At 39.6% G+C, this 19,399-nt stretch overlaps 5 protein-coding genes across 5 annotated transcripts; 3 read left to right on the top strand and 2 right to left on the bottom strand.

The window, feature by feature from the left end:
- Positions 1-578: 578 nt before the first annotated feature.
- Positions 579-2,445, bottom strand: F4817DRAFT_341865 (indoleamine 2,3-dioxygenase family protein). The gene is made up of 3 exons (XM_049303820.1): positions 1,850-2,445; positions 1,280-1,794; positions 579-1,146 (listed from the first exon to the last, which is right to left on the bottom strand). The coding sequence occupies exons 1-3, from the start codon at positions 2,290-2,292 to the stop codon at positions 620-622; spliced, it is 1,485 nt and encodes a 494-aa protein (XP_049157831.1). The 5' UTR covers positions 2,293-2,445; the 3' UTR covers positions 579-619.
- Positions 2,446-8,647: 6,202 nt separating this feature from the next.
- F4817DRAFT_341864 (DUF1688 domain-containing protein) lies at positions 8,648-10,639 on the top strand. Its single transcript, XM_049303819.1, has 4 exons — positions 8,648-9,219; positions 9,278-9,605; positions 9,661-9,834; positions 9,891-10,639. The coding sequence occupies exons 1-4, from the start codon at positions 9,064-9,066 to the stop codon at positions 10,526-10,528; spliced, it is 1,296 nt and encodes a 431-aa protein (XP_049157830.1). The 5' UTR covers positions 8,648-9,063; the 3' UTR covers positions 10,529-10,639.
- A 616-nt stretch (positions 10,640-11,255) lies between these two features.
- On the top strand, positions 11,256-11,785 carry F4817DRAFT_341862 (uncharacterized protein). Its single transcript, XM_049303818.1, has one exon. It carries the CDS (start codon positions 11,276-11,278, stop codon positions 11,492-11,494), a length of 219 nt encoding a protein of 72 aa, XP_049157829.1. The 5' UTR covers positions 11,256-11,275; the 3' UTR covers positions 11,495-11,785.
- A 135-nt stretch (positions 11,786-11,920) lies between these two features.
- F4817DRAFT_341861 (NAD(P)-binding protein) lies at positions 11,921-13,507 on the bottom strand. Its single transcript, XM_049303817.1, has one exon. The coding sequence runs from the start codon at positions 13,130-13,132 to the stop codon at positions 12,044-12,046; it is 1,089 nt and encodes a 362-aa protein (XP_049157828.1). The 5' UTR covers positions 13,133-13,507; the 3' UTR covers positions 11,921-12,043.
- A 4,784-nt stretch (positions 13,508-18,291) lies between these two features.
- F4817DRAFT_341858 (uncharacterized protein) lies at positions 18,292-19,343 on the top strand. The gene is made up of 4 exons (XM_049303816.1): positions 18,292-18,624; positions 18,687-18,771; positions 18,834-18,846; positions 18,904-19,343. Exons 1-4 carry the CDS (start codon positions 18,430-18,432, stop codon positions 19,070-19,072), a joined length of 462 nt encoding a protein of 153 aa, XP_049157827.1. The 5' UTR covers positions 18,292-18,429; the 3' UTR covers positions 19,073-19,343.
- Positions 19,344-19,399: the final 56 nt, after the last annotated feature.

Genomic DNA, 19,399 nt, shown 5'->3' with positions numbered 1-19,399 from the left:
CCCCTATTAAACCTAAGCCAATTATTACAGTCGTAGTTTTCGCCTTTAAACCACCGAAGAGCAAGAGGCAGTCATTATTATTCCGTTCTGATTATTACCCCTATACGGTATCTCGTACCCGGACATATCGTACAACTCACTGTTGTCAGTATCTATTATTGCAGACACGCGATACAGCTTACCTGATACACCACCGTTTCACCCCCAACAAAGAAGTCCTGGACAAGATATCGGCCTATCTTGTTAACGAAATAGCTATATCGTGCTTTAGCAATCGGGAATATCGGTAGCTCACATATAATCAGGGTTTCCAAGTAGGCTAGATTCTTGTATTCGTGAACAAACAAGGGCACTACAGGTCCGTTTCTTACAAGTCTGACGTTAATGAGTATCTTGTCAATCTCGTCGCTTTCTAGAAAGCTCTGATCTAGGCCGAGGCGCCGTGTCCGTGTGAGCAAGGCCATAAATTTCCTTGGAATTATACTTTGGAACGAACACAAGCTTCCCGTGATGTATGAGCCATATCTTCGCAACACCATAAAAAGCTGGGTAGAGCTCTTTTGGGGGATTAAGTACATCATCTATCCTAACCCCTACAGAGGAATAGGGTCTCCACGACTTATTTACAATGAGTAGTCACGCCACGTTCTCTACAGTATTTCTCTACTTCCTTCTGCAAGCTTTGGTTCTGTCGCTCAACAAGGTCCATAATGTCCTGATGTTCTGGCCCAAGTTCCATAGATCCACTTCGCGCGCCGACACTGTTGGCAATCTCTGTCATCTCCTCCATGACAGCTTGCAGTTGATTCGGGAGCCAAGTTACGATTGGGCTACCTCCCGTGGCTGTGGGATGCGAGGTCTGCTTGAGAATATACTCCCGGGCGAAACACCAGTGCCGCCACCTGAAGTCTCGAACCTGGTTCAGAGCGTGGAGCCAAAGGCGTCGAGACTCTTTTACTAGTTCTAGGTCTTCATTTCCTATTGCTGAGTTGTGTTCGGTACCAATAGCTAAAGCAAAGTCTTTCGCGTGTAGTTCTTCTGAGCACCTCTTCACCTCAGCAAGAAACTGGCGGTGGTTACTCGGTCGGTAGTCTCTGAAATCCTTTAAGATCTCAGTGAGAGGAGTATCGGGCATGTCGATCTGAACTATAATTATGGGTTAATAAATGCTATTATTTAAAGTATCTGAAGGAGTTCGGACGTGTCTTAGGGGCCATAGCTCCCAAGCTAGTCCGACAAGGAATGTTGGGGATGAAGAAGTATTTTTGATGATACATACGAAGGTTATCCATCAATGGGATCATAGTGTCGTTTGCGCCACTCTCGCCCCTAAAGCTTAAGGGCTTGCCATCATTGACGTCCTCGTAGACAACACCGTCAGGAAACATGGACTGAGATGTGATGCCGAATATGAAAGTACGAAAGCTCGTATACGACCGCGGCTTAGATTTCATCCACATGGTTTCCATTACGCCATTGACTTTTCTCATCGCATCTACGACGGTGCGCAGACCTTTATTAAAGGACTTCCTCTGCTGTAGGGCTGAAACCCCATCAGCATTATGGAGCGCTCTTAGGCATGACATCGTGCCGCTAACTAAGGGGCCCGAGTTCTTTACCATGTCAATATGCACCAGTACGAAGCCAGCCTCGGAGGAGGTAGGATCCAAACCGTGCTCAAAGGCCCGTATCAGGCGCAAGTTAGAGTACTCAAGACCCACGTCTGGATTCTGAAGGCGATAGTTAAAAAGGGCATATGAACCCGCGTACTCCATGAATGGTTTGAATCCAGCTCTATGGGGAATTAGTTAACGCACGAAATAATGTGACGAAGACTACGGTGACTTACAACTCAGCACAGCGAACAATAGGTCGAGACAGCTGAGCCGGAAGGAAAGATCTCCCTAGCCCATATGGCTCGCCCTTGGTGAACCTCATATGGCATGGCTCTAGAAGAAACGCCGAAGCTAAGAATGAGTAGTCACGATAAAGGGCATTCATCATGGGAAGGTTATCATGGTATTTTTCGATCTGTTCGGTCAGGTCTGGAAGGTCTTTAAGTACGGCATCACCCAGCTGGCCAGTAGCAAGCAGCCCAGGCTTGCCTGACTGGTTCTGGACAGGCATTGCTTGAAGCATAGTCTCGACCGGTTCAAACTCAGGGGGGAGAGTGACGAGAGGGTCCATACGTGCCAGAAAACCCCGAGTCGTTGAGACCATAAAGGCAGGAAGTGAGACATCATGTGGCCTGGTGTCTTCCAAGACCTCAAAGGATGACTTCGGGATGAACATATTGTAATTCTCGAAGAGCGTGGACTTTGATGATTGAAATAATATATAAAAGTTTTGGGTTCAGGGGAAATCTTGAGGTATGAGAAATTAGACCTTTGACCGGAGTGGCGGTCGATTTCGCGTGCTAATATAGACCGTGGCCGGAACTGTTCCGGCCTCAACGTAAAAATGCGGAGTTGACGATCAAGTAAGTTCCAGGACCTCCGGAACCTTCTCACACCTCCCTGGCCGGAACGATTCCGGCCTCGAGCGAAACCGGATTCTATAGCAAACTCATTCATTCTCCTTACATTTACCTCATGGCCGGAAGAGTTCCGGCCAATACGCCCAGACCGAAGTCGGGTTCCACCGCACAACAATCCTTATCAGCTATGAACGTACATGCCGTGTGACATACAAGATTCCCATTAACTCTTAGCTTATACTCGGACGATACAAGCTCGAGCGCAAGAACTCAGACTTATTCCCTCGGCTAACAGACAACTCTCTCCCCTACCTGCCTAGCACTTTTATCAAGTTCAAAATTGTTCATTGTATGATAATAACAGGCTTTGACGTGAGGCTCTATAATCCTGGATAGCAAATATGATTTCTTAATCTAGCATCGCACAAGCTATTCTCTCTTCTAACTAATCCTTAGGTGTTAATTAGCACCCATTATAATGGAAGGGTAATTGCCTACTAGTCAAGGAGACATTTTACCCAACAAAGAAGAGGTCACACATGCTGATAAGGGTTACGTAATTGAAAATCATTAGCAAGATGAAGCCTAACTTTATCCCCGGCAGGTGATAGGGAAAAGTGGAACCACCAAGCCCGGTAAAAACCGGCCGTGGCCGGAATCATTCCGGCCATTGACATAATCACTACGGAGTCTCATTACACGGAGTTCATCAGCACATGGAAACAAGACTTTAATAAATATGGGTTGTCAATTAATACTATTTTAACAGATTCACATTACCATCTTGAATTTGTTTGATGTCAAAGTAAGAACTTATTTTCCAAGCTTGGGTTTGGTCATCATACCCTTTAAGCATCAAAGTTTATACTCTCGAGATAGTGGCGATTATTTCAGATCCAGCCGCGACAACCCTTATAAAACGATCTCGCCCCTCCGCTTCCAGTTGCATCCTTTCCATGTTTCGCGCTTCTTCTTAGTCCCTGAAGGCGGGGGGCACTCGACCGCCATACACGCAGCACGTTCGAAACGAGCTATTAGTAACGCGACCTAAGCCTAGCGACTAAGCGGTCCTCTACATTAATCTCGAGGGTGGTTCCATCTCCGTTATAAGAAGGCGTGTTCGACGGTTTTTTTCCCTAATTAAAGTCGGCTACCTGGCGCCGGCGCTAACCAGGTAGAGTAATGCTATAACTAGGCAAGTAAAGGCTGGGGATAGGAAGTGGAGGATCTCTTATATCAGGCGAAACTCTAGCTTTGTCTCCCTCGAAAAAGGTACTCTAGACGTTTAAAGCGCCATAAATGCGCTCGATGTAGCTACCTAGCCATAGCAAACCAATAGACGTTAACGTTATCATCATTATCATTATCCAGATAGCCAATCAGAATTTGTATAAAGTTATACCAATAGCTATAAAACTTTAACAGTAATTTATGGGGCTACGTATTTAGAAAATAACATAACATATCATACCTATTTACGGAAATATAAAAAAAACATATTAAAAAAACCCAAATTTTATTAATACACTCACCCTATTTAAATTTTTATTAATATATATATAGTTATTTAATAATAATATATAATTATTAAATACTAAAAAAATTTTCAGCCTTTATAATTGCAATTATAAAATATATTAATACTTTTATAACTATAAAAATCTTTCATTTCCCTTACTTACACTTATGCATAATTACATTCCGACATTATAAAGTAAATAACCTTACTTAATCCGTCTACAATAAAATTCCCAATCTCGCCAGGTTATTACGCCAAATCTCTACTTATGCATAAAAATATCAAACGAACATATCCCAAAGAAAACAAATGCAAATTATACCAAACCGATATTAATATAATTTTAAATTACCAAAATGTTATTAATTTTACTAAATCACCACTATTAGCCAAAAAAGCTACCTTAATATTATCTCCAACTCAATTAAATCGCCAAACCCTTGCGTTTATAATCCCAAATTTGGATAAAAGATATGGATTTAAAAAATGCTATAAACTATCCAAAAAGGCTCGCGAAACCAACGCAACAAATAACCGTAAACCTGCAAAAATATATATTACCAAAATTAAAATCAATTTATATTTAAGCAAATTATACCGAATCTTTATCCATAATAATCCTACCACAACTATAATTAAAATATATAAAATTTCGGTCGGATAAGTTATTAAACTACCTATTAATATACTTGTTTATAATAACTACTTAACATTAATTAAATATTTACTGGCCAAATTTTAAATAAAGCTTAATCTTTGTTAAAAGCAATGGAAATTTATTGGTACGGTTAATATAAATAACAATAAATAAGTTAATACTTTAAACATTAATCATAATAAACCTTATATTATTGCAAAAATCAAAGACAAATTTGCTATTAAAAGTGGAAATGGAAAAAGGAAGTGCTACTATTTAAATCTATATTCCGATAAAGTTGTTGCAAATTTTACAATACTAAAACAGGATTGTACAAATAGCTAAAGCTAAGACCTGGTTTTAATAAGTAAAAACAAGATAGTAAAAGGTAAAATAAAGGCAATTAAAATCGAAAAAAATGAAAATAAACTTACTAAAGCTAAATTAACTAAGCAACAGATTTAAAAAGCCACAAAGATAAAACAGAAAAGCAAAACCAAGAAAGAAAAGATTAATTTTAAAGAAAGTAAAGATCTTGTTAAACAAGTAAATACGTAACCTAAAAACCAGATTATTGTTCCTTTATATAATATAAGATCGATAACACGTAAAAAGGCACGCGTAAGTACAAATTCATTAAAAGATCTAGCAATTTGCTTAAAACGTGGCTAAAATAATATAATTTAACTATTTACTTAATTAAGCTCGATTATTAACTTTATCGTTTATTTATATTTTATTAAAATTATTTAAGTTAATTTTAAAATTGCGTATAAGTACCTCGAAATGCTCCCAACCGCTATTAATGCGTTTTAACTTAATAACCTTAAGTTTAATTTTTTTGGCTATATATGCTTTTAATCCATTACGTAAACGTTAATACAGCTTCAAATAAGGTGTATCTTTCTCGTTTGGCCTTATTTTCTCGGGTATATTACCAATATTAACCAAAATTTTTTTATAAATAACCATTGTATGATTTGGGAAATAGGCGTTAAAGTCGATATTGTTAAAAACAGTAAAACGATAAAGTTTTTTCTATTTGTTCCTATTTAAAGGGATACGACAATCGATAGCTTTATTAAGATTAAATAAATTATATAATACTTAAGATTTACCAAAAACAACATAAAAGCAATTGTTTTGTTTACGTATATAATAAAAATTCCATATTTGTATAAATTAAGTGAATTCGGTCCGGATGATAAAAGTGAAAATGTAAACCAAAGTTATTTTATTAGTTAATTTGTTACGTATTTAATATTGTTTACGAGTTAATTGTCCGAAATATTCTTAAAATAAAAATAATTAATATAAAACATATATAATAAAACTTAAATAAAGTAAATTTACTTGTTAAAAAATAGCTTATTTATTACATAGTTAAAACTACTAGCTTTTAATTTATTAATTAATAGTATTTTTGCCATATAACAAACAATCGCAAAAACGAAAAAAACCAGCAAAAATATCGGTTACTTTAATTTATGTTTCACGTTAATTGGTTACGTAAATATTATCGGTAAATATATGAAGGTTTGCTAATAAAAATCGTCCATATGCGGATAAAATTAAATCAATATTGGCTTAATTAAGGTTGTTTATTATTATAAGTTTTAAGCGCGAATAACGCATAGCTTATGTACTTTAAAATAAATAATAATAAGCTGCCGTCATTAGTCCAAACTCATTACCACGGTTTAATCGAATTACAAAAGAAATATATTTAAGTTGTTTAATAAGGTATATGTATTGCGCAAATATTAAGTAAACTATATGGGCTAAGCTACCATAGTAAAACCAAATAATATACCGCAAATAAGCATTTATAACTATATAAACCTCAATTCCGTATATTTTTAATTTGTAATAAACATTAATAAACCAAATATAGTTGGGCCCAGGTATGGTCCAGCCGCCTTAACGTTAAAATATTTTTATATAACATTATACAATTTCTTTAAAATAAAATTCGGAAAAAGATTTCCATAAAATATGCTCGGTTATATTTATTTATTATTAATAAACATATACGTATAACATATAACGACTTATTTTTTTTATAACGTTCCCGATATATTACTCATTTTCAAAAAAATCTTATAATTTTTATAAACAAAATCCTAAACAAATAAAATCAAATTGTTAAAAAATATTAATCGACTTACAAATAATAATTACGCCTTGTTTTGAAACAGTAAAACCCTTATTACAAAACTAATTAATTAATTAATTATTGTTAAAATTATATTTGAAAAAAAGCTCGCAAATACGGGTTAAAAGTTTATTAAACGGTTTTATTTTAATCATATTTTAACCAATTTGCCATTATCGAAATCGATTAAAAAAAGTTTAAGTTATAATATTAATATTATATTTTTAAAATAATATTAAATATATGACATTTAAAGTTATTTTATCTTAATATTCTTAAATAATTTAATCACAATAAAGGTTAAGATTAACGCAAAGGTAAGGCATTTTGGGTAATTAAAATATATTAAAATCTTAAATTTATAACTGTAATTAAAGTCGTAATAACAAAATTATTACTAAAACAACTTTATTCAAGGTTATATACATATAATAAAAAATTAAACTAAAAATTTTTAATTAAAAATGTTTATTTTTAAATAATAAAATTTTAACTAAATTTAAAAATATATATACTCATACTACCTAATTTTAACTAATTCTAAACAATTCCAACAATTTAAATTAACTATCGCAACTTTTAATCCAATTTAACCTTTCCCCAAAACGCCTTTAATAAGTAATATCAATTTAAAACCCCCCTTTTAACACTTATAAAAACTTAATCAGGCTTATTATTGCCTACTAGAAATATGCTCAAAATTACGTATATTTAACTCATCGTTAATTATTTTACGGTAACGTTTAAGTTAGCGTATGGTGCAGTTTTGCAACTATTCGGCAATAAGTATAAGTTTGTCCTTTTTATCCTTTTCCGCTACCGATTATGAACAAATCCGTTTTTTACCCTTACTCCCTTTCGCTAATCTGATTAACCTTAAATATAATTATATAAAGTTGGAAAAGTTAATATTTTAATAAAATAAGTATATTAACGCCGTATTAAAAAACTAACAATTTATATACGTTTTGTTAAACAAATCCTCGCCTCTTATAACATATAATAAATACGATTCGCGTAATTTGCGATTTTTATACTGTTTATACAAATCCTCGTTTTTTTATTCAATCGTAAAAAAAGTTGTAAAAGCCGATATTTTTTGTTAACAATTAAGATCGAATTTAAGTTAAATTACAGCACCTTTTTCGCGGAGCTTTTTAAACTTAATTAACCGCATAATAATTTTATTAATATTAATTTTAACTTATTACTATTAAACGTTATTTACACTTATTTTATTTTTTTCAATAAAAACGCATATATTGTTATAATAGCATTTTCAAAACCAATTTACTACTAATAAAGTTAATTTAAAGTTATCATTATTATTTACCGGTTTTTAAAGCACTACCAAACCCACCCCTTCCCATTTCCAATCCAAAAAAGGTAAAAATAAGTTAAGCATAATTATAAGTAATAAATTAAACTTACAAAACTTATAATAAATTATTAACAATATATATATATATAAAATTGCACTAAAACAACCACTTTTCATTTTTCTTCATTTTAATACTAACCTTTTTCAATTATAATATACGTTTTACCTTATTAATAAACTTATAATATACATATTAACACTTAATCAAACTTATACAAGCCAATTATCCTATTTCCTTAAATTTACAATACCCATCTTTCAACTTTCTAATATAAAAATAATATTATTATAATTCTAAAAATTAAATAATATAAATATAATATATAATCAATTATAAAACATAAAACAAAACCGTATACAAACATTATAATAGGTAAAAAATCAATAAAAAACTCACCAAAATTATTATAAAAAAAGTTTTTTTTTACGTAACTTAAATAAAGAAATTTAATTTAAACTAACACCCTTACTAATATAACGTTATAATACTTTATTTAATATTATTTAACCATAACTTTACAACTTATACCCTTAAAAGTTTACGTATGAATTTTAGCGTTTTTTTAATATATTCCCTCTACACCTCCGTACCTATCAAAAACAGCGATATTTTAATTCGATCTCTTTTATTTCTTTATCCATCCGCCTCCAATATCTGTTTGCTGCCGATTTATAAAGGTGGGTAGATTATCTACCTAGATTTTACTAAGTTTCTATCTATACTTGTATCCCAGATAGACGGTACACTACAGACTCCTAACACGGATTTCTACCGCTTGGGAGGAGAGCTTCCAATAATTCAGTCCATCACTACCTCTCAAGTGCGGGGTTGGAGGCTCTATTGCAAGGTTGGAAACACTCGGGGTCTCTATCCAATATCCTTTCTCTTATCAGCATGGATTCACAAGTCAAGTACTTGCTCTCTCTCCGCGCTATTCGAGAACGCGCTAAAATCGTGGGTAATATCGCCAAGTCCGGGGGATTAAACCATTTCAACCTACACGAAGACCGACTGGGTGATGTTGTGGAATTTGTGACATCCATTATCAAGGTTTGCGACTCAATTAAATTTCAAATTACTATCCGTATACTAACTTTCTTCTCATCAGCGTGATTTTGGCCCAGACAAATTCGATACAATCCCCCCTCATGGGCGTTGGCAGCATTTCGAGGTCGGGAAGATACCGCGTATTACAAATATGATACAGGATTGGAAGAGCTCGAATTGTGATGACCTCGAGATCACTCGACGCTTAATTGACCTGTTCTTCGTCTCAGTGCTATTAGATGCTGGCGCAGGCGATAAATGGCGTTATACTGAGCCCGGAACTGATCAAATTTACGAACGAAGTGAAGGCATCGCGGTAGCTAGTCTTCACATGTTCAACTCCCTAGCTTTTACCGCCTCGAGATCCGGAACGATCCCTATGGTCGATGGTAATCACACCAAGTTCATAGAATACTACATATATACTGACTCAATTATGTTTAGGAATGGGCTTGGGAGAAATAACGACGCATGTACTAACCACGGGCTTTCAAGTGTCCGACGATAACCCAATGTCAGGGGTTGAATCTCGTGCAGCTCTTCTCAGATGCCTAGGACAGTCCCTACTCTCTCATCCCGATATATTCGGAACCGAAGGCCGTCCAGGCCACCTCGCTGGTAATACCTTTTGCCATCGTGTCTAGTAATTCTCAACCCTTGCTGATGAGATCTAGACTATATGGTGAAATCGGCTGGAAATTCCCCGAACCTTGACGTCCTTGTTTTCTGGGATGTCCTTCAGAATGTTTTGATTCCTATTTGGCCTAAGGATCGGACGACTATTGACGGGGTTCCCATCGGTGACTCGTGGCCGTTGAGTACTTTACAGAAACAGGCGTCAACCCCAGACCCCGCTGATAGTGCAGAATACATCCAGCCTTTCCATAAGCTTACGCAGTGGCTTACTTATTCGCTGATGGTCCCGTTTCAGAGGATATTAAAGATGGAATGGATCAATGCTGAATCGCTAACGGCATTGGCTGAATATCGTAATGGTGGGCTTTTCGTTGATTTTGGAGTTCTATCCCTTAAACAGGATACACTCAGTCGGGGCTTGAAAGCATCTGACGGGGAATTGCCACTCTTCGATGCAAGCGATGATGCCATAGTTGAATGGCGCGCTATGACATTGGTACTCATTGACATTCTGTACAAGATGATTTTGTCCCACATGGGCAATGGAATTCACTTAACTTTGGCACAGGTTCTTGAGGCTGGGACTTGGAAATCAGGGCGCGAGATCGCGGCACAACGCCGCCCGGACACGAAATCAAGCCCCATCCTTATCAAAAGTGATGGTACTGTGTTTTAAGGAGGAATGTATATATGTAATATGGCGTTGTAGAAGCTACGTGCGGCCTGACATATAGACATATAATGGTACAACTATGACGAAAATTCAAGCTTTGATTATTTCCCTTTGCTCATGAAGCTACCCTAGTTTAACACTGCCTGGGGTGATTGATAGTGGATATCAGGGGTCAGTCTCTTAACTCTGACAACTTTGTTTATTAATTGACTACAGGGTTACGGCATTGAGAAGCATGCCTTGAGGCGGTTGAAGGCTTGGTTCCCAATTATTCCCCCAAAGATGAAATCATCGCCATCGGCTACAGCTGTGACACTCACATCACTCGTTGTGTTTGGGATTGCCCCAATACAGGAGAGAGGACACGCATCTCCTCCTATATGACAAATAAACATCCGGAAGTCTCCTCAAAAAAGGGGGTTGCGGACCGCCTTGTGAGAAAATATAAAGATTGGTCAGATTTTCCATTATATGCGAAGCAACGGGGAAGCGTCGCTAAGGTCGTCCGATCACTATAAAATGCCTATCGACACAGTTGGCTCTCTTGGCATTCCACGCACGGGTTTATTCGGGTTATTCCATCTTCTCTCACCAATTATGAAGAAATATGAATTCTTAGAGACAGACATCGGGCCAAGTGAGATAACAATGCCCAGCTTCAATTAAATATTAATTCGTATGCCAGATATCAATAAAGTGTTTCATGCGCTCGCTCTCCACGAATGTCGTGGTCCATTCCAACCTACACTAATGCATGTACCCGTGCATAGGCGTACCTGTCTTAGGCGGGTATATTTTCTTGGAACCCATCGTGATGTTGGCACGCTCTCTGAGGGAGATTCTCTCGGTGATATTGTACTAGCTTGGATACTCCAGCAGCTACATGATATCAGTATCATCTTCAATCAAGGTGGAATTGATAGTCAATTTCCACGTCCCAGCGCCGAATATTCTCTAAGGCAGACGTAAAGCCATGGTTGGGTGCATGATTTAATTCAGCAACCTTTCACTTATCTGTGGAAGCCGCTTGGTAAATAAGTTCGACGGCCATGTCGCAGCTGTAGGGATGGGTGGGTAACAAATGAAAAGGGGTTTAGGGGTACACACCGGTCCATTCAGGGGTATTCAGTCGAAAGGAATGAGGGTCAGACTTATTCATGGCGTCCAAATAAAAGGTCTGGTATCGATTGCGCGAATGATTCCAAGGATCCACCGACTATTGCTGAGGAACCCCTTGGAGATTATGAGGCTTGGTTACACGGCATTGCCCTTGGCTAATATACACAAGATCCAGGCAAACGGCAAACGACTTGTATATCTAGATGTAGAACTATATATTTCGATATTCTTGCACTACGTTATTTACTTAGTCACTACATTTTAAAGATGCGAGGGCGAAGTGAAAATAGAACTCGGTTTCAGTAAGATAAACTATCAGCATCGCTAGGACCAGACTACTAATCTAGATGTATATACCCAGCTGCTAGAATAGTAAGTCCCTTTTAATTTCATCAGCCACTATTTGCGCTTTTCCAGCTCAGCCTTGACCTCCTCAACGAACCCCCGCTTCCACGCTTCCTCTCCCCTCGTTGGCTTCCAGCCCAAGCTCCTAGCCACAGACGACACAGTCCGCGAGTTGCTCACGACGGCTTTCTCGATCATTTCTTCTGGAACCTGGCCATCCATCAGATACTTAGTTGCCTCTTTGAGCGTAAGGCTCTCCAGCTTGTTGCTCGGGATCAGTCCCTCCGCGAAGGCCGCATCAGCTACCCCCTGCGCCACGTCCAGCCACTGGTGTCGGCCATTGCCGCTGAAGATGATACCCTTCTTTCCGAAAGGCACGCCCTCGCCGCCCTTCGCTATTATGCGCTCTAGGACGAGTAGGTAAAGTTCCGCTAGATCCTCAACGTGCACGTGGTCCCATACGCCCTTGCCATCTCCCAGCACGATGCCCTTCTTGAGGTCCAGCACGGCGCGGACGAATACGGGAACCTGAATACTTGTCTTATTGAATAGACCGGTTCCGCGACCGTAGATAGTTCCGCTGTTGATGACTATCGACTTTACGCCCAGCTCTAAAGCCAGATCTACGGCGCCCATCTCTGCGGTACGCTGGTGGTACGGGCCCTCTCGCACCTCGCGGTCCTTCTCGTACCCGTAAATATCATCCTTAGCATCGTCGAACTCGCGGCCCTCCGGCTCCACCCACTTCTTCGAGATCGGAGTGTCGCAAATGTTCGAAGTGCCGGATGTGTGAATCAACCACACGTCACGCCCTGTCGCCGCTTTGCGCTGGGCAAGGCCGCGGACTATCGCCTGGATGGAGGCGGGGTGGAAGCCAAGGGTGGTGTTAATGACGACATCGTGCTGCGCCGCTGCAGCGATCGTACCATCAAGATCGTCAATGTCTTTGTATAGGATTGGCTTCACGCGGGAGCCGTAGGTGGATGTGAGCTTAGCAGCACGGTCCTCGCCCCGCAGAAGTACGGAAATATTGGCGCCACTAAGGACCGGAGACTTCGAGTTGATGAAGTGGTCCAAGATCGTACCGCCGATAAATCCAGTAGGCCCGGTGAGTAGGATCTGGGGAACCGTAGAAGACGCCATGGTTACTGTGTAGGGGTTGTTCTGTATTTGAATATGAACTTGGTGGGTAGGAAGAAGGAAGTAGGAGATGAGTGGCACGGTAGTTATCGAGAATCATAAACTTGGAAGAAGCATTAAGAATATATATAAGTTCACTGCCCCATTGTTCGCTCGGAGAGATTTTGTAACAGTGGAATAATACCTATATCACCGATGTTGGCGTACATGGCGGATGCAAGTACCGGTGGTAACGGACTCGTTGCCGTTGTTTCAGTTACAGTTGAAGCAATGACGGCAATTTTCCCGCGGGACCCATTTTATCTTCCACCATCACTCTCATCATCTTTAACACTTTACCTTCTTATAGGCGGCACATTATTAAGCTATAACCTCTAGCAGCGGAGCGGATATTACAAAGCAACCTCAGTTCGGGGCATTTTATAAAAAAACGGGGTAAATTTAGGCCGAGTCCAGTCTAGGTTAAGCCTTATGGGGAATACAATCAGATACAGGAGAACTCCCTTACTGTGATTTTCTGTCTCACGTTTTATAGTATGACAAGCCATGAGAAATAACCCGTGATTATATCACCAACTTCTAGAAAGCACCTTAGCCTCAATACCTATTCACCGGTGAATAATTATTTTCTTATACTTCTCTATATCTAATTCCCCAAGTCCGTGAGATTCTATCCAATGCCGCGAGAAAACATATCTTCAATTCGGCATAGAGCTATACGGGATAGCTAAACTCTATAAATATATAAGTTATAATTATTCTCTTCATTCACTATCTTCTCTTCGTTGACCCGCCTGGCTTTATTAAATATATTTTAAGCATAACTACAAGATTTGTAGTACGGGCTTTTAGTCTGAAAGCTCCTTAACCGGTGCATGTTGTTGTATAACTGTGCGAATTTCGCACTTTTTTCCGTTGAATATGTAACAGGAGGCAACCCCCCGGGCTGCACAATAGCCCGAGTTTACGTAACAACCCTTACGTAATCACCTGGCTATACTATAGCCCGAAATTATCCCGGCCACACCTTCCCAGGCCCCAGGTTCGATTCCTCAACCTCGCACCTTTTTTAATTACCTAACGCATTATATAACAGGCAAAGTCAGCGGCGCTTCGCGCCGCTGCCTTTGCCTCCATCGAAAGCGAAAGCGAAAGCGAAAGCGAAAGCGTAAGCGAAAGTTTATCCCTTTTGTTTTTAATGGCCTATCGCCAGGTCATGTGGTTAAGTCACGTGCGGCTACGTATATGGCTACATATGTGGTCACGTGGCGTTATCTTTCTTATCAAGGTCGGGCCCACATTTAAGTGATGCACCCAATCAAAGCTATTTTAGCCTTTAGAGTTGGTTTCGACGAAAATGCCAAGCCATGTCCCACATATACAGGTCGTGCACCCAATTAAATCGCTTAAAAAGTGATGCACGTGCCAGATACTGCCCATTGAGTTACTTTCCTATTTGGGCCATGGAAAAAATTCGACACAATAACCCCTCGTAAACTCGGGCATCATTCGTATAGATTCACCTATAAAGTGATAAGGATAACAGCTATCCAAAACTAGTGTAAGCGGCGACTATGTAAATATTAAGGAGTTTAAAAGGAAATAGGAGTTAAGACCCGCTTTTCCCGCTTTAATACCCGCCCCTGGCAAACTAAAAGTTACTACTTCTTAATATATTTCGACTTGCAAGACTCATCTAAGTTAAGGGACCAGTTACATATAAAGAAGATCTACCTTTGCTCTTTAACCAAGCTGGAAATGAGGCTATTTCCGTTTTCTTTCGCGCTACAGTATATTCGAATCTATCTATGCACTCTCGCAATTCTCTTTACTACCCCATAGAGTCAAATATACCTACTTCATTCGTTTTCTTCAGTGACATCGCTGGCGCACTCGGCTTAGATTGTACGTGCTGAAATAAGTGGTTAAGGGACTGTCGTCAGGTACAGCACGTGATATCTTAGCAAGAACGTGTGTATAAGTCAGGCTTCCCTTTTTAGGAAGAGGCTCAGCTAGTCAGAACTTACTCTCTTAGTCATACAATTATTACTACTACTATTTTCATACCATACTTTCACTGTTACAGTTACCTTAACACGGCGCTTACGCCGTAGCCCCCTTACTAGCTAGGCTTGAGGTGGCCTACCACTAGCCATAGTCTACAGGCTATGTCTGAGAGACCCAGGTCTCATTAGATACAGGTGGAATCACTACAGCGTACTCGTGGTATCGGATCACTCTATCTCAGTACTGATATCTTATAAGTAATATAATGAGTGATGCTAATTGTAGATTACCATGCCAGCCCTTCCACGTAGATTACCCCACAGAACAAGTGTATGCACCTGGCCACCAAAATTACTAGTAAAATGACATGGCCACTTTCTGCCTCATAACTTTCTCAAAACACAGCCGATACATACTAATTTTGACCTCAAAAGGATTATATTGATGATATTCCTGATGATGTAATTGATATAATTGGTTTAATTGATGTATAGAGATCGTGGGAATGTTTCCTAGGTCACCTGACCAGGTCCGCCAGGCCTGGCCGACCTGGCCGACTATTTTACCTACCTATCTATTCTTGTCACTCTTTAATATCTTGACCAAAACACGGTATTATTATATGATTGTGGTATCATTAAATTGGCCTTCTTAAGCTGATTCGATCTATATAAGTAACTACTGTTAGATACGTTGTTGTGGCCGAGGAATATAAGATAAATATTGCTATTTGTAGATTACATGCCACTATTTACAGATTACATTCCCTTATTTGTAGATTACTTTTATATTAACTTCATTACATGCGGTCGCATTCTAATAAGATTAATACTAATCAATTCGTCTCAGCCATGAGACTTTAAGTATATAAAAATATATCAATATATCCATTGGTATTGTTGACAAATTTGGACCTTCTGTAAGATTGATGAGGCAGAAGGTGGCCATGTCATTTTACTAGTAATTTTGGTGGCCAGGTGCATACACTTGTTCTGTGGGGTAATCTACGTGGAAGGAATTTTTGGTAATCTACAATTAGCATCACTCAATATAATAGCTAGGAGTAATTAATCAGGTAAAAGGGGAAGTCCTAACTAGCTCCTGCGAGAGTATATATATAAGCTTAGTTCGTTATCTTTGGAGGCCTACTTGACAGCTCTGTAGCTATCATTAACAATAAATCTCGCTGGTCCTTCATTAATATACAATCAACTTCCTATGTGATACCCATATCTCAATCCTATATGGTGAAGGGTTCCGATACGCGAATAGGTATCTTTCATCAATAATTTTCCCCTTTCCATCACAGCACTTAGCTATTAGGTATATTAGCTAACACTTGATCTATTAAATAATTCCCCTATGTAATAATGGCTGTAGTACAGCACCTTGATCTTATCCTACCCAAGATGGGTTGTTCTATCCATCTTTCCCCTGTCGACTAAACTACTTTCAAACATAAAACTTGAAAAGTTTAAGCCATTCCCTAATAGCCTTACGAGCTCTTCCCGATGGTATGTCTATCGAGAAATCTAATGAAAAGATTGCACTATTTGGGATTATCTGTAGAGTTCACGTGTGTGTATGTCCCTTTAAACTGCTATATCAATCTTGGCCATGTTCTCAATATTACTAGAGAAAATCTTGAACGTACCCATCGCCCGTCAACTCTAATAAATACCCTGATGACCCTGGGTGGTAAGTTCTTGGTTCTTGTCCGTGCCGCAAATTCTGCTATCAGAGAGTTCAGGGGCTGGACTTTCTGCTGGTCAAGTCATCTGACTTCACCTCACGAATCCGTCCTAGATCTTTCCATAACCTAAAGATTTCTTTCTATTCCGCTTTTTTTCCCAAGTCTAAATACCTCTTCGCATAAAAACCACACGGGAGAAGCGGAGCTTCAACCCCTGTTAAATCATGAAGCCGCTAGCATACCTAAGTAAGACTTTTCCCGTACGACATTCGTATGGCAAAACCTTCCGAGCCTCTCGTTTTTCTCTTTGTAGAAATTAGCGGTGACAACAAATCTGTGACAACTATATGTCGTATTGAGAGGTTCCAGAATTCAGGAACGGAATATGCTCCAGTGGATCGAGTGGTTTGCTGTGCTTGTGTAGGTACATAGTAGTCTCGGCAGTACTGACGGGTCGGGATGGAACGTCGGATATCGGCCTGGCTGTCTTCTAATTGCGTGGACCCTTACAAGCCGCAGAACTCCCGGATTCGCTGGGTTTTCTTTGGTAATATGTTCCCCAAAGGGACGTAAGAGTCGAGCAACTTTCCCCATCGTTGCTATATTCCACAGGTACATTGGGTAGATTACCAACAACAATATTCTTTATTCTTTATTCATGAAGACTTAACTCTCAGTTTAGTTACATTCTAGATAACCATGTAGTGTATAAACCGACGTTACATCTCGTAGAATAAACCAAACTGAAGACTAGTGCCGACAGAGTGTCAAGCAGTAGCGTCTACACTAATCCCCGGTTTCCGTATTCTCTGCCTCACGCCAAGAAGTGTTTGCATAATAGATCTTTCAGCTGTATCGAGGGGATAAGCGGTGAGGCTGCAGCTGTGGTTACTCGAGCAATTGATTGGTTGGTCGTGTTCAGATGATGAGAAACTTTCCCGTACTCGATGAGCTCTATCGAGATAGTAGCCTATGCTAGATGCTTACCCGGGACTACCGAGACACCATGAACAAAGACCCTTATAGAATAATACCATCATCACTATTCGTATTATCACCAATACCATATCAGTAATACTGTCTCAGATAGGGTTATAGCTACCTACTTAAAAATAATAATAAAAGACAAAGAAGCTTCTTTCCCATCACCTCGCAACATAATACCTACTTCGTAGAAATTCATACCAGCCAGCAGGCCATATGAGGCGAATCCGGCATATCAGCCGGAACCGGCTCGGGCCTCTTTTTTGCGGGGACGGGACCCCAGACGCAAGACCGGTTATTGATTGGATCTAAGATCACGACCCCGACCTCGTGTCAAGGTAATACGAGAATTGGCATTCGTATTGCGATGGAGCAGCAGCCCTCTGATGACGGTCATGACAGCGACGAACGTACGGGAGGGCATTGCCCGACTATTTAGGCGTTACGTCGTAGAAGCGTACCTTACCTATATAAGCCAGCTCTTCGTTCGCCTGATCTGCAGTTTCATTCTTGTCTCCTCACCAGCGCCTGTCTTGATAATATCTAATCTCCAAGAACAATACAATATCCAGATCTTAATCAGTAATTTTTACTTTAACTACTCCAACCCGCCAAAATGAAGTTCTCCGCCACCATCATGGGCGCTGCCCTCGTCGCCTCCGGCGTCTCTGCCCAGAAGGCCATCGTCAAGAACAACTGCCCTTCGACCATCTACGTCCAGTCGTACCCCTTCGACGGCAGCGCCGCTGGCACCCTAACCGCCGTTAAGACTGGAGACTCTTTCTCCGAGGACTTCCGTCCTTCCGGTTCGGTTAGTTTCTCGCCTAATCTTTACCATTCCAGAACGGAACAAACTAACACCCTATGTTACAGACCGTCAAGATCGCCACCACCAAGACCCTCTCCAGCCCGCTGTTCTTCGGATACTCTTTCAGCTCCAACCCCGACATCGCCTACTGTAAGTACACTCCTGTTGTCACATGCATATTAATCTGGAACATCCGCTAATATATCCTTCAGATGAACTCAGCACGTAAGTTTCTCTAATCATCCAATGGCTATCACCAGCCATTTACTAACAAACATCTAGTGAATGGGGCAACCCCTTCGCGAACTCGCACAACATTCTCACCCCCGGTGACGGCTGCGAAATCTTCGACTGTGCCGCTGGCCAGGCCGACTGCTACAGCACGCCTGCCCACAAAAAGGTGTACAACTGCCCGCAGCCCGTGGACTTGGAGGCCGATCTCTGCGCTTAAGTTAGTTAGCTATGGTCTGACGAGCCGAGATCATCTCGGCTGTTGTTCCTCTCAAACCGGATAAATAAGCGAAAGCCCCTTGACTCTTTTTCAGCTTTGCCTCTTACGTAGAGGCCCCCTCAAAATTAATACCTACCTAGCTGTCGTACTTCTTTCAATCAAGGAATCTTTGGAGTACATAAAATGTCTGTTCGCTAGCCTTTTCTGGGAATTCAGGGGTAGAATATTGGATGAATAAAATATTACAATATCATGTCAACTTCTCTCGAACCGTCTGGTGATTTTCGATTCTCTCTAAAAGCGAAAGTAGGAACGTAATGAGTTTCT

Source organism: Daldinia loculata (genome assembly GCF_022478755.1).
Source record: "Daldinia loculata strain CBS 113971 unplaced genomic scaffold F4817scaffold_34, whole genome shotgun sequence".
NCBI classification, from domain to species: Eukaryota; Fungi; Ascomycota; class Sordariomycetes; order Xylariales; family Hypoxylaceae; genus Daldinia; species Daldinia loculata.
The sequence above is the reverse complement of the archived record's forward strand: the minus strand, read 5'-3'. Positions and strand labels throughout refer to the sequence as shown.